This window comes from Molossus molossus, unplaced genomic scaffold (assembly GCF_014108415.1).
Source record: "Molossus molossus isolate mMolMol1 unplaced genomic scaffold, mMolMol1.p scaffold_m16_p_4, whole genome shotgun sequence".
In the NCBI taxonomy this organism is placed as follows: Eukaryota; Metazoa; Chordata; class Mammalia; order Chiroptera; family Molossidae; genus Molossus; species Molossus molossus.
In genome coordinates this window covers 97,160,065-97,173,669 of record NW_023425377.1, presented here as the reverse complement: position 1 = coordinate 97,173,669, position 13,605 = coordinate 97,160,065, and the positions used below count along the sequence as shown (strand labels likewise).

Genomic DNA, 13,605 nt, shown 5'->3' with positions numbered 1-13,605 from the left:
AAATACATCAATGATTCTGAAACACTATGTTTCTAAATTAAGGTACTCTTATCAGTCTTATATTACAATTCCTAAGAAACCAAGAATTACACTTCGTAAAATACATATTATGTCCTTTTTGTTTCAAACAATCCAAAATGCCATACTCGTAATATATAATTAAAGATCCCCCCCACCCACCCAGGACATCATTGGGGGTATATTCTAGTCACTTTTCCTAAATCTGTATTTTCTACTTCAATGAACTATTCATTAACAATGAAATAAAATTACAATTATTCTGCTTTTAAAACACTTTTTAATTCTATAGTTTTAGTCGTTTTTCTATTCATAGGTATTAGAAAAATTTATTTTGAACACATTACTAAATCTATAGATAAAAATGTAAGAAAAACAATGATCCAATCTTAATAATCTCTTCCTTCTGTCATGCTCAAGACTTCAGTAAAAAAACTTATAAAATCATAATTCTGCAGTTTCCCCCTACAATTTATCTAGTTTAAGTCACAAAACTCAAATATCTATACTCAAATAATATTTTAAAGTCAAGAGAAATATCTCCATTGTAATAACTCTCTTAAAAATTCTGATAACTGCCCTGGCCAGTTTGGCTCAGCGGTTGGAGCGTCGGCCTGCGGTACAGAGAGACCCGGGTTCGGTTCCCGCTAAGGGCACGTGCCTCGGTTGCAGTTTGTCCCTGGCCCTGGTTGGTTGTGCGGGTGGCAGTCACTTGAAGTGTCCCTTTACATCGATGTTTCTTTCTCTCTCTCTTCCTCTCTCTCCCTCCCGCTCTATCTGAGCAAAAAATGGAAAAATGTCCTCGGGTGAGGACAAAAAAAAAAAAAAAAAAATTCTGATAACTGGTAATAGCAGCAAATACAATTAGATAGTAGTTCTACTTCCTAAAACAACAACATATGACATGTCTGTGTGAAGTATAAACATTAATATTTTGTGTCCGTGGGTGCACATATAAGATACACACGTACAGTTGCTTTATAGGTTCTATCAATTAATAATCATAAAACTCCTTGAAATGCATGAAAATGAAGCAAATGACAAGAAAAATACCTTACCTGGTAGATATCAGAAAGACTGCTGCTTCCAGAATCACTAGTGATGCTACATCCTGAGTGGCTAGAAGAAACGTGGGTCACCTGTGGGTGGAGACTATCAGTAAGGTGTAGTTTTGTGAAATCTGCAGGAAGCTATGGAAGGAGCAGGAAAAACTAGGGTTACAATTTGAATCAAGAACCCCAAGAAGACACTTAAAAATTATATTATACTCTACTCCACATTATTTAGCCAAATATATTATTAGGAAAGATTCCTCATTTTTAAAATTCAAAAATAACTGAAGATTGTCCTATTTACCAAAAATCACAAAACAAATTTTTAACGTTTATGGGCATCCAATGAACCTCAAATAACACCAAATTCAACATGTAAATAGGAGGGTTTGGCAGTTAAGATTAACTCGGGTAAGCATTTAATTCAATGAGCTAAAATTTTGAATTACACACTAATGAACAAATTAGTCTACTACTATTTGTTAGCCATCACAAATGCAACTTTGTGACAAGAGACAGTTTAAATAAGAAAACAGATTTAACTTTTTTTATATCTCCAAATAATGTTTAAAGGTTATTTTTTTAAATGAGCATCTTAGAATTGATGAAGTATGTTATACAAGTGCTAGGCTCTATGGAGAAAACAAAAAAGAATGCTCTCAGAAAACTTAGAATTGAGAAAGTTATGAACAACATTTACTTATCTATACAAATGCATGTAAGTATCAAATTTCTACTTGTTCGTGTTTAAACCCTAAATAAATATAACCTCTATTGAACAGATTCACCAAGCATCCCTCAAATGCTCCCACCCCTCTCCCATATAGCTGAGAAAACGCACTGAGAAGGGAAACATTCATACATTCACCTTAATGAGCAAGTATTTACTGAGGCCTCTTCCTCTTACTATGTGCTAGTCAGTGAATGAGATACTACGAAATAGTGCCCTTAAGAATTCTGTGCTCTTATAAGTTATTACCAGTTCTTTTGAATTAAAAAGAGATGCTATCTATAATATACACCCACAATACTATTGGCCAGTAATACACATGGCATTTCAAAATATGCTAACAACATGCAATTCTGATAACATTCTTTTTCCTGCCTGAATATTGTTCCTATTTAGCTGTTGAATAATAATATATAAACTGTCAAAATAAAACTTAAGAGTTTACCCTAACAACATTCCCTTCTTTTCATTTGATCTCATCCCTTCTTCTCCTCAAAAAAAAAGATGCCATTCTAAAGTTTAGAATAAGCCTCAAAAGGGAGGTGATTTGGTTTATGACAATGACCAATGCGTTTCAACACCTCCAAGTCCCAAACAAAGAGGCAAAATGTATTTACATCCCCAAACCATTCAGACCTGACTCAATAAGCAGATTATGATAGTTAGTAATATTTAGTAAGTCTGTACAGAAGTATTTCTTAACTCCATGAGAGACAAGGTATCCAAATGAAAGATTTAAATATAAATTTTTTAGGGGACATGTGATGGTATGTCAAGTAAATGGATAAAAGCATTATGTTGGAGTAGCTCAGAGAAGTGAGATGTTCATCCAAATGTGTGAAATCATTACAAACATGTATATGACTAAGAGTGTTTTTTTAAAAAATAATTAAAGATATTGTAAAATGTTAGATAATAATCTTCCTATAAGGAATAGATAGGCAAATACCTCTAAATTAAGAATTTACATGTGTGATTTACAATGTGGGATAGTGAAATATTTGCAAAATTTCTTCAGGAACATCCAAAGACAGAAATTCGCAGAGATGCATTAATGATTATGATTTTACATGTAGCTCAACAATAAATATCAGATTATTAAAATAATGCGTTCAAAACCAGGATACAAAGCTTTCAACATCCTAACTACATTTCCATTTAATCCAGTCACTCACTGCAGAAGGCAACGGGCAAACCTTACTCAATGGCTCAATGACTTTAAAAGGCATCAATCGATACATGCAATTACAGAACAATGAACTGATTTCTATTGATTAACTTTTATGGACATGAAAAAGGTTGCCATGTGCCACATAGTATGATTTTTAAAAATTAAATATGTCAAATGAAGATATAACTAATGAATTTTAACTCACTAAACAATTATTTATTCAAGTTTTCTGTTAAGTATCTATCAACCAGTCATCTTTCCTGACAAAGAACTCACTGTGTGAAAAGCAATAGAAATTATAAGAGTCTAAATCTAATAGAGAGACATGGGTCCAGCCTTTATATATATAGACCACAATCTATTCCTCTATGCCTACTTGCAACCACAAAATTATGTGGCTATACTAAGCTGAGAATACTGTGAAGACTGTTTCAAAGAAAACAAGAAATATTTTCACTGTTAAGACTCCAATTCAAACTTTATAAATACTTATTGAATACCTGCTGTGTCAGATACTTTGTTAAGAACAGGTAATATCAAGGTGAATAAGACATTCCCAATTCCAAATGTAACATCTACTATCCAAAAAGTCACTGAAATAGGTGTTATGCACAACAGAAAAATAAATCAGTTTTTCAAACATGGATTGTATCTCCCCAATACCCTCTATGTCCTTTGTAGAAGAGCATAAAATAATGTTATACATTAAACTTATAATAAATAGATACCATGTTTATGAAAGCTTAAAAAATTTTCCCATGGATTGGGATAACAGTATCATAATTCAATTTTATTGACAGTGCACTTCAGCCAAGGTTATGGAATGGGAGAAATTTGGAAGTTGTTCCCATAAGGGAAATAAGTCTGAAATGCACTGACTTGGCCCAGCCACGACACTCTAATAGAAAAGAAACTGAGCCCAGCTGGTGTGGCTCAGTGGACTGAGTGTCATCGCATGGTCTGAGAGGTTCTGGTTCAATTGCCAGCCAGGGCACATGCGCAGGTTTCAGGCTCGATCCCCAGCGAGGGGCGTTCAGGAGGCAGCCAATCGATGTTTCTCTCTCTCTCACATCAATGTTTCTATCTCTCTCTCTCCCTTCCTCTCTCTCTCTCTTAAAAACAAAAAAAAACTAAATAAATAAATAAAAATATATTTTTAAAAAAGAAAAAAATTGAGCCCATGCCAAGGGGAAATGGGAGGCAGGGGCAAACACTGGCAAAGTAACATGTTAAAATCTGTGGGCAGCCCTGGCCGGTTTGGCTCAGCAGTTAGAGTGTTGGCCTGTGTTCCAGAGAGACCCAGGTTCGGTTCCCGCTAAGGGCATGTACCTCGGTAGCAGTTTGTCCCCGGCCCTGGTTGGGTTGTGTGGGTGGCGACCACTCAATGTGTCCCTTTCATGTCGATGTTTCTCTCTCTCTCTCTCTCCCTCTCTCGCTCCCACTCTATCTGAACAAAAAATGGGAAAATGTCCTCGGGGGAGGATTAAAAAATAAAATAAAATCTGAGGGCAATAGGGTAACACAGAACCTCCAGGGAAACAGTAACTCATGGTCTGAGAAAAATATACCAAAAAGGGGGCGGGGCACAACGAGCCAAAGACGACAAGATTTACTTATTCTAAACTTTTCTATGTGCCTACTTAAATTACTATCAATATGCTATCAAATTTCAGATTAAATCAGGGCTGTGAATTATCTGACTCTAGACACCATTCATAATAATCATTCTGTTAAAAAAATAGGAAAAAAAATTTAAACTGGTGCTATTTACAGCAATTACCTAAATAAAATTAAGTAATAATTCAATAATTAAAGGGAAAATTAACACATTTTATAGTTTGATCTTAACACCAATATATTTCATAGCAAAGAAATCCTATATTTTTCTTATTTAAATATTTTTATTTTAATGTTTTATTATGTAAATATATTAGTGCTCAAATTTTTCCTGGGTAAAGCAACCTAGATTCGAATCACAATTGTAATAAACAACTGTTAGACAAATGACTAAATAATAATTTAAACATAAACACTACTAACTATATAACAAACAACAGTGGTAATATTTAAATCAGATGCTTAAATGCATAAAGTTATAAAAAACTTAAAATTAATCATAGTTTTGTGAAATCTGGGTATTAATTATATAATATCTTGCTTTGTTTTCTTTTTTAAGAGAAAAGGAATGCTATGACAATTAGCTTTAAATAAGAAGTACTACACAAAAGATGTAAGTCTCATATATGAATAGGCACTTGACAATCTTTTATTTATTAATGATTGGCATTTATAAAATTACTAGTTAATAAATGAACTCTATTTTAAATATAAATACAATGAATATGGATGCCTTGATGTTTCTGACTAAGGAAATACTTTGATGAGTTGGTAAAATCCCTCAAAGTGGTAATAATGTAACAGAGACTAGCATGGCTGCCCTTCTTCCCCCAAAAATCTTCTTTATGTTCATGTTTTCAAGCTAATGAGAAAGAGTCAGTATATTACTGGACATGTAATGGAAATGCAATAGTTTCATGCTCCACAATGCCTTATCACCTTGCTGAAAAATGCAATAGTCAAAAAACAAACAAACAAACCATCAATTGAAATTGATTTAACTACAAATTTTCCCTACTAAACTTAGAATCACATTATTTCAAGAAATAGTTACAACAGAACACACACGGTTTGGGGTGATTGTTGAAATCTATTGTTATCTTCCCTGGCAGTTAATACTGATTAATACTACCTAAAGTAAATTAAATATTACACTTAGTGACTAAAAACTAAGAATTTACCCAAATGAGTATTGTTTTCCCTATAGTATCACTGGAGTTTTGTGAGTATTCTTTATACTCATGTTTTCAAGCTCTGCAAGAGAGAGTTGGTATATTACTGGACACAGTTCCTACTTTTCTCTGAGGTGTTAGTGAAAATACAGTCTCCTACATTTTCCATTCATTCATCATTTATTGAAAACCTGTGTTCTGAGGATTAAATGAATGACTGAGCCTAAGCACTTGGAGTAGGGCCTGGCACAAAGTAACCACCGCAGAAGTATGTTAGCTATAAATTATCACATGCTAGACTCTGTGTAACATACAGGTCCTTTCCAGCTCTAGAATTCCTGTAGCTGAATCCGACGAGATGCCAATGGGCTGTTACTCCCAAAAAGGGCTTTAGACCAAATTCATCCAGCTACAGATACTATTCTCTTAACCATTTCAGAACTCAAGTTGTATTTTAAAACCAATTTATATTCTTTCTCTCTGCGTACACGCACGCACGCACGCGCACACACACACACACACACACACACACACCCCATTTTTCTTTTACTGCTGATCTTTGCAGATAGTACTAGTTCTGACACTCTGAGCTGTTTCCACATACAGCTTGAATGGGCAGGACTATTATTTAGTAGCTCATTTAAAAAAACACTTTTTATTTAGTCCACTTTTATTTCTTTAAATCATAATATTTCTTTAAGAACACCAGAAAAAGTAAACATTGGACTCTAAATACTATTCATCAGAAGTAATTTATGCTTCCCTTATACTCCCTTAAGATATTCTCTACATCAAATATTCTTCCATAAGTATTCCACAAAACAAGAGAATGATGTCTGTACAATATACAATTTATTTTGTTCATAAATATATATAAAGGCAAGACATAAAGTTTTGTCAAAAGTGTCCTAATAAACTGAGATATCCTAATAAACTGAGAAATCTAATAATATTTCTCATTAAAATTTATGTAGACATTTAAAAATGTTAATATGACTAAGCTTTACAGAAATGGTTCTACAAAAGTTTGCTTTATATCTACTAGAGAAACCTGCCAAAAATTAACAATTTGTAAGAATTTAACATTCTTCTAGTTTCCTGTCAGGTTCAAAAGACATACGCATCATTTTAGACATTTATGGAGTTATCTTCTGGTCAACTTGCTCCTACATCAAGCAACCTTAAGCACTTGAATTAACTTTTGTGCATCTTAGTTTCGTCCATAAAATGAATATAACATAATACAGTGACTCAATGAAGTAATCATTGTAACCTATAGAATCTTTCTCTTCTTTTTCATTCTCTCTGTCATTTTTTTCAGTCAAGGTCCTCTATCATCTTATGTCAGATATTTTTCAAATTCAATGAAAAAAAACCCAAACACTAACTTATTTTTGACACTGTCATACCTAACACTATCTTTATATTAGTTTATTTATATACATTCCTCCCAAAAGTTTATATATTACTTTTAAAATAAATCATATATTTATATGGAGGAGCTCACTGCTTAGAAACGGTACTAAATTTTGCAAAGTAAATGACCTCATTGTCAGGATATGGTTCATAATGCAATTTCTTTGATAAACTTTCGAATTTTCATAGCTAAGAATTCTCTCTAAGTGGCAACACCTTGGGGAATTTATGCTTTTGTGTGTATAGTCTTATCATGTTTCACCGCAAAAGCCTCCAAAACAGTCCTGTACCTGGCCCAGACACATGCTGCCAACGAGGCGTGGTTTAACCACAACGGTTTATTCTAGCCACCCTGGGCACACCTGCTCCTAGAGGATGGTCTGAACAGAAACACCACTGTGCAGGGGAAGAGTGCAAGTGTGGGCATGCTTCACTTCAAAACTCCCTGCTACTTCTGTAACAGAGGACTGGCATTAAGATATAACTCCTACACATGAATATTGCACATGGCTTTCTGTCCAAACATAAACTTTGTGTTTTAGAATTAACTAATGAAATGTGATAGTGACCTAGCCCTCTTCCCAGGGCAGAAAGGTCATCCCCCCACCTTTTTAGGGTTGGAAGCAAATAAGTAAATCATAGACAAATTATAATGTATTTAAATTTTAATTCCTACATTGACGAAATGGGGATGTTTGAACATACGTAGAGCACCCAAGACTTCTGTTGAGGAAAATAAACAACCAAAACTAGTACATTGATGGAAAGGCTGTCAGTCACAAGACTGATGTTTTCCAGCAAGTAGCGTTAGAAGGCCTTTTCTATTGGATGTTGAAAGAAAGCACCCACTAAAGGGAAACCAACACAAATGTCACTTCAAAACAGAAAAGTGAAATTGTTTAGTATGAGGAGAAAGTGTATGATCTGATTTAAGTATCATATATTCCAAAATGTAAGGCTATGGCCCATTTTTCTCATAAGGATATAAGACTACCTGTATACCAGTTACTATGTGCCAGGCCCTCTTCTAAGCACCTGAGGATATATTAGCTCATTTAATTCTTACAACAATCTTAAGATGTAGGTATTATTATGACCATTTCAGATCGGAGGGAACTAAGACACAGAAAAGCGAAGTGATTTGCACAAAGACCATGCAACGGAAAGATGGCAGAGCTAGATTCTAGCCCTGGATGTCTTGCTTCGAAGCACACACACTAAGGATTCAACTGTAACATATTCACTACTCTACCAGTGACTTGAAAAGTCTCATGGATATTGATGAAATGGTCAAATGACCGCTTATATCAATCTATTAACGTAGGTGCTTTTACAACTTTCAACATAATACAGAAAAGTATTAAAATAATTTCTCACTTTCATAAAACAAATTTATTAAAACTTATCATCTGCATCATCAAATCAATGACTGTGATGTCACAAAGCCACCTTTTGAGGCATCCACCAGAGTGTTCATTCTTTCTCAATGAGAGATACATCATTTTTTACAAATTTACATGTGATACTGTGCAATATCAGTAAAGCTGATTTTGCATTTGTCTTGCAGGTTCCTCACAAAATCACTTACTACGTACCTTATAAATTAACCTCTAAAAAGTTATGGCAATATCCCGCACTAGCAATTTTGAGGTCATATGTCCAGGAAGCATTATTAAATCTGTGTAAACCATAAAACTTCTTTAACCTTTTTATACCCGCTGCATCAGGTCACCTTACAAACATTCCAAGCTAGCACTGCTTGAGGTCATTTCTGCTTTATGTTCCTTATTGAAGAGAACTTCTTTGTTTGTTTTTTAAGGTAAAATAAAGTGAGAGCACCTCAGAATAAAAGAGATGGAAACAACTTCTTTTATGGTACTCAAATTTGGCAGAAACAAAACCTTGCCTGATGTATAATTTCCCTAACATTTGACAATCAGAAAAGAATTATGCATGCATATACGTGTAGTTATAATATAAGCTAATCAACTAATTGTATCACCCCATGGAAAGATAACCAGTTATAGTGAGAGCAGTTTTATAATTAATATCAGAACCACTGAAAGTTTGTCATTTGAAATCTAGTTGTATTTTTTTCGAAATAAAAATATTTATGTGGAACCTAAAATAAAACAAACTTTATATAATTTTCCACAGAAATACTGAGGTTGCTGATTAATGACCATGTACACATGGCCAAATAAAATGTCCTGTTGCCTGTTAAGAAACACAGTTTTATGATGATGGTTTTCAAGTGACAGCTACTCCATCTCACCCCAAACACACACAGCATATAATCCCTTTTTCCCTTTCAATTTATTTGCAACCATCAATAACCACTGATCTGAAAAGCACACATTTCTCCAAGGGACTCTAAAAAAATTTCTGGATCATTCAGTCCAAGAAATTTTCAGGAAAATACATGGCAGCTGTTGGCACTGAGTCAAGTAATTTAAAAGTCATCTTTCTGGGTAGCATTTCACCTATTTAAATTCTCAACTCTTTCATGCACGTTCTCTATATGTTACTAATAATTACCGCCATTACTTTGGGGGCAAGTACTATGTAATCAGCAATATGCTAAACATCTGACATCTGTTTGTTCTAATACTTATAAAGAACCGAGATGCAGCACTTACAGGCTGAAGGAATGGACGCTCAAACAGCTCAGGTGACTTGTCCAAAACCCTCAAGTAAAAGGCTCCAAAAATCGACATCCTTTCCACTCTGCACCCTGACTCTAGACATTTGTTACCTGGGGTTATATTCTAACCCGATCTTTGCTCATCTTCTCCCTTATTTAAACCTACGTACCTTAAAGAAATTTCACACTAATACACCACAGCTTCCTTTTCTAATGCAAAAATCAAACCTGTAAATATATTTTTAAGCAAAATTTGTGTTTATCTATATTGTAATACTGACAATATTCTACAGTTACTAAAATTTGACCTCTCAATCTCTTGTTTTCCAAGACGACATGGGATTTGGGCTATGAACACAGCTGTCCCTGGAGAGGGCGGGGAGCTGCTGGCAATACCAGAGGACATTTCTGTGACCAATTAGACAACAACTTTGATGAGCTCCAAAGGGACGGTGCTTAGTTATCCCAGCTGTACAAATGCTCGGGCGACTATGGAGTTAGGGAAATGAGTGTTTAAAGTGAAGGAAAAAAGATTCCTATGGGATCCATGGAGGATCCTACGCTGTTTTGTTTTTGTTCAAAAAGTTGGTTTGGGAAGAAAGTCTCACACGAAATTAAAAACATTAACCCACAAGTACTTTTTAATTCTTTAAAAATTATAAAAGTTACCTTATGCCCAAAGGCAAATATACTTAGGACTCTATACAGTAAAACACCACATAATGGAGAGACTGGCCAGCTATTCACCGCCATCCTCCTCTTCCAGGCAACAGGGCTGGACTACATTTCCCAGCCTCCCTTACAGTGACATATTTGTCAGTGTAATAGAGCTCAAGCCTTTGGAGTATGAACACACAGATATGATGTATGCCATTTCCATACCTCCCAAAATCTTCCAACAATACCCATCACGACCTGTCTCCTGCTATCTCTGTTGGGATACAACAGAGCTTTGCACTGAACGCTAGACAACGAAGCCATGAAATGAACAGACCTGGATCCCTGCATCACTGCTCAGAGACAACTACCCACTGAGTGATCAAGAGCCCTTGCTTTGGATTTCAAGCAAAAAAGAAATAAACCTCTGTTGTGTCTGAAGAATTACGGTTTTGTTTCGTTGTTGTTTGTTTGGTACAACAGCCAGCATTATCTTAACTCATACAAATACCATAATAATTTCTGTGAACTGTCTGTGAAAAATCTTCCATGGTGAAATTCTAAATTTCTTAGGGAAAGGTGGGTAGATCTCTGATAACGCCTGGACCTCACGTTATTGTGTGTGATGTGAATAAAAAAGGCATTAGAGTTCCTTTACTTATGCAATCAGACATATTTATTGAAAACCCACTTAATGCCAGGATAACAGGCACTATTCAATGTTTTCTAAATATAGCAGTAAGATAAACTCCCTGCTCTCATGAATCTTATAACTAGCGAGTACAGACAGATAATAAAAGAATATTAAAGAATATTGTCAAATACTGGTAAGTATGCCATTGGGCAGAGATTAAGAGAAAATGATGTGACACTAAAAGTGACTGGACAGCCAGGGAAGACTAAGATGTGCTACTGACATTGAGATAAAAAAAAATGTTCTTCTACTGTCACTATTTTCTAAAAGGATAGTTCTAATTATACCATATTTACTGGACACACAATCTTATACATATACACATACATGCATATAAGTGTTATATATACACATGCTTTAGATATCACATTACATTTCATATATTTATAAAGCTCATGTTATATTTATATTCATCTTTGTGTAAAATTGAGGTAAGTCTGGTATGTCACCAAGACAAAGGAATATAATTACTAAATATTTTATGAAAACTTCCTGGGCTATTTTATACAACTTGAAAACAAAATCAACTGAGTATCATAGTATTTTATGAACCAAAGACTAGTATAAAATATATTCAAAGTTGTTCAGTGCCCTATGAGTTGGACACGAATATCTACTTCAAATTTCAAGATACAAATATTGCAGGATGAGAATATAGGCTTCTAAATGATTATTTGTTCCTGAAAAGTAGTGCTTAATAGGTTAAATGGAAAATTAAGTCTAGAAGTCACCTAACTTAGTCAACTGGTTTTGAGTACTCAAAAATACATTGAATTGACTGACTGCTTGAGAAAAAAATACCTCTGTTGAAATTTATGTTATTGTCTTTTTTTAAAATAGGAATCAATGTATGCAAAATCCTTGATTTCATAAAACTTTATATCCCAGCATTTTTATGTGCCAGTGGAAAGTCGGATGAGGGAGGAGAGCATCAAACAAATAATAATGTCACAGAGAGGTAAGTAATTTGAAAATTAATAAAGTAGTATATGGGATTTAGAGGGTGAACAGTCTCATTGCTGGGTAATATCTGAGTAAAGACCTTAATGGAGTGAATGGCTGAACCCTGGAGATACACATCAGGAAAATAGGCATGTCAGACACCAGAATATCAAGAGCAAAATTCAAAGGTAGGGGTGGCCTTGGCATGTTTTAAGAATAGCTAGGAGGTCAGTACAATCTCTGAGAAGACTGGAGGGAATTAGGACAGAGAGATATTCTGTGGTAAAATCATTGGGAAAGCTGTGGTAATGATTTTGGATTTTATTCTGAATGAAATGGGAAGCCATTTAGAGGATTTTGAGCACTAACAATGTATGCATCATGAATTTAAAACATTTTTCTAAAGTTTTTTTAATGTGAATATATATTGCTTTTTAAAATAAATAAATATACATATATTTATCCTCATCAAGGATATTTTCCCATTTATCTTCAGGTAGAGTGGGAGGGGGAGAGAGAGAGAGAGAGAGAAACATTGATGTGAGAGAGACAAATCGATTGGATGCCTCCCACATGACCCCAATCGGGGCTGGAGACAAAACCGCAACCAAGGTACATGCCCTTGACCAGAATCGAACCTGAAACTCTTTGATCTGCGGGCCAACACTCTGACTGGTGAGGCAAACCAGCCAGGGTATTTTTTGATAAATATTTAAGAGTAATTCCACATAACTTAAACAGAAAATGATATTTATTACAACTTGTATCAAGAAGCTGTCAACTAACAAGGACATCATAGCTTGTCTTAATGGACCATTTCATGGATAGTGACTCAACTATGAAGCTGTGTCTATTCTAAATTGTCATTTATGGGTGCATGAGCTATATAGCTTTATTTACTGAAAATCCCACCCTAATCCTCTTCTATACATGTGACAGACACCCACACACAGAAAACTATCTGGATTTTAAGATATCTCAGTTCCTACCTCTAATGGTTCATTTCTAGATTTTAGTAAAACACTACCACAACTTGTACTTTTCTTGTGACGAGTATTACAACTTAGACAATAATCTTCAAATCAAAATATAATTATGTTATCCCTCTTAAGTTACTAACAAAAATAGTAGGTTTTAATTTTATGTGTCTAGTGCACCCGTTTTTCCTTTTACTTCAATGATAAAGATACACATTTTAGCATTTATTTCCATGGACTCCAATGATAAGACATTCAATGTAACGTTTACTTTCAAGGGCTTGATGTGTCGACCCGGGCACAGCAGATAACGTCATCACTTGAGCTCTGTCTGGAGGACACTGGGAGAACTGACCAAACACTGGCACCGCATCACACATTGCCCAGGGCCGGCGGGAAAATACACTGCATCAATTGCAATAAATTTCATTCATTTTTTTTCCCTTTCATCTTTTCTTTTTTGTTGTTGCTTTTGTTTAGACTGGTAAACCTTAGACACTGCATCATCAAATGAA

The 13,605-nt window shown here is 34.7% G+C and overlaps 1 protein-coding gene across 30 annotated transcripts in view; it reads right to left on the bottom strand.

Annotated features, from left to right (window-relative positions):
* The window catches only part of RAPGEF2 (Rap guanine nucleotide exchange factor 2), a 247,229-nt gene that overhangs the window by 51,773 nt on the left and 181,851 nt on the right, over positions 1 to 13,605 (bottom strand). For all 30 annotated transcript variants that reach the window (XM_036239933.1, XM_036239937.1, XM_036239934.1 and 27 more), the window contains one exon: positions 1,077 to 1,208. In XM_036239933.1, coding sequence (XP_036095826.1) covers positions 1,077 to 1,208 — 132 coding nt within the window. The remainder of the gene's footprint in view (positions 1 to 1,076; positions 1,209 to 13,605) is intronic.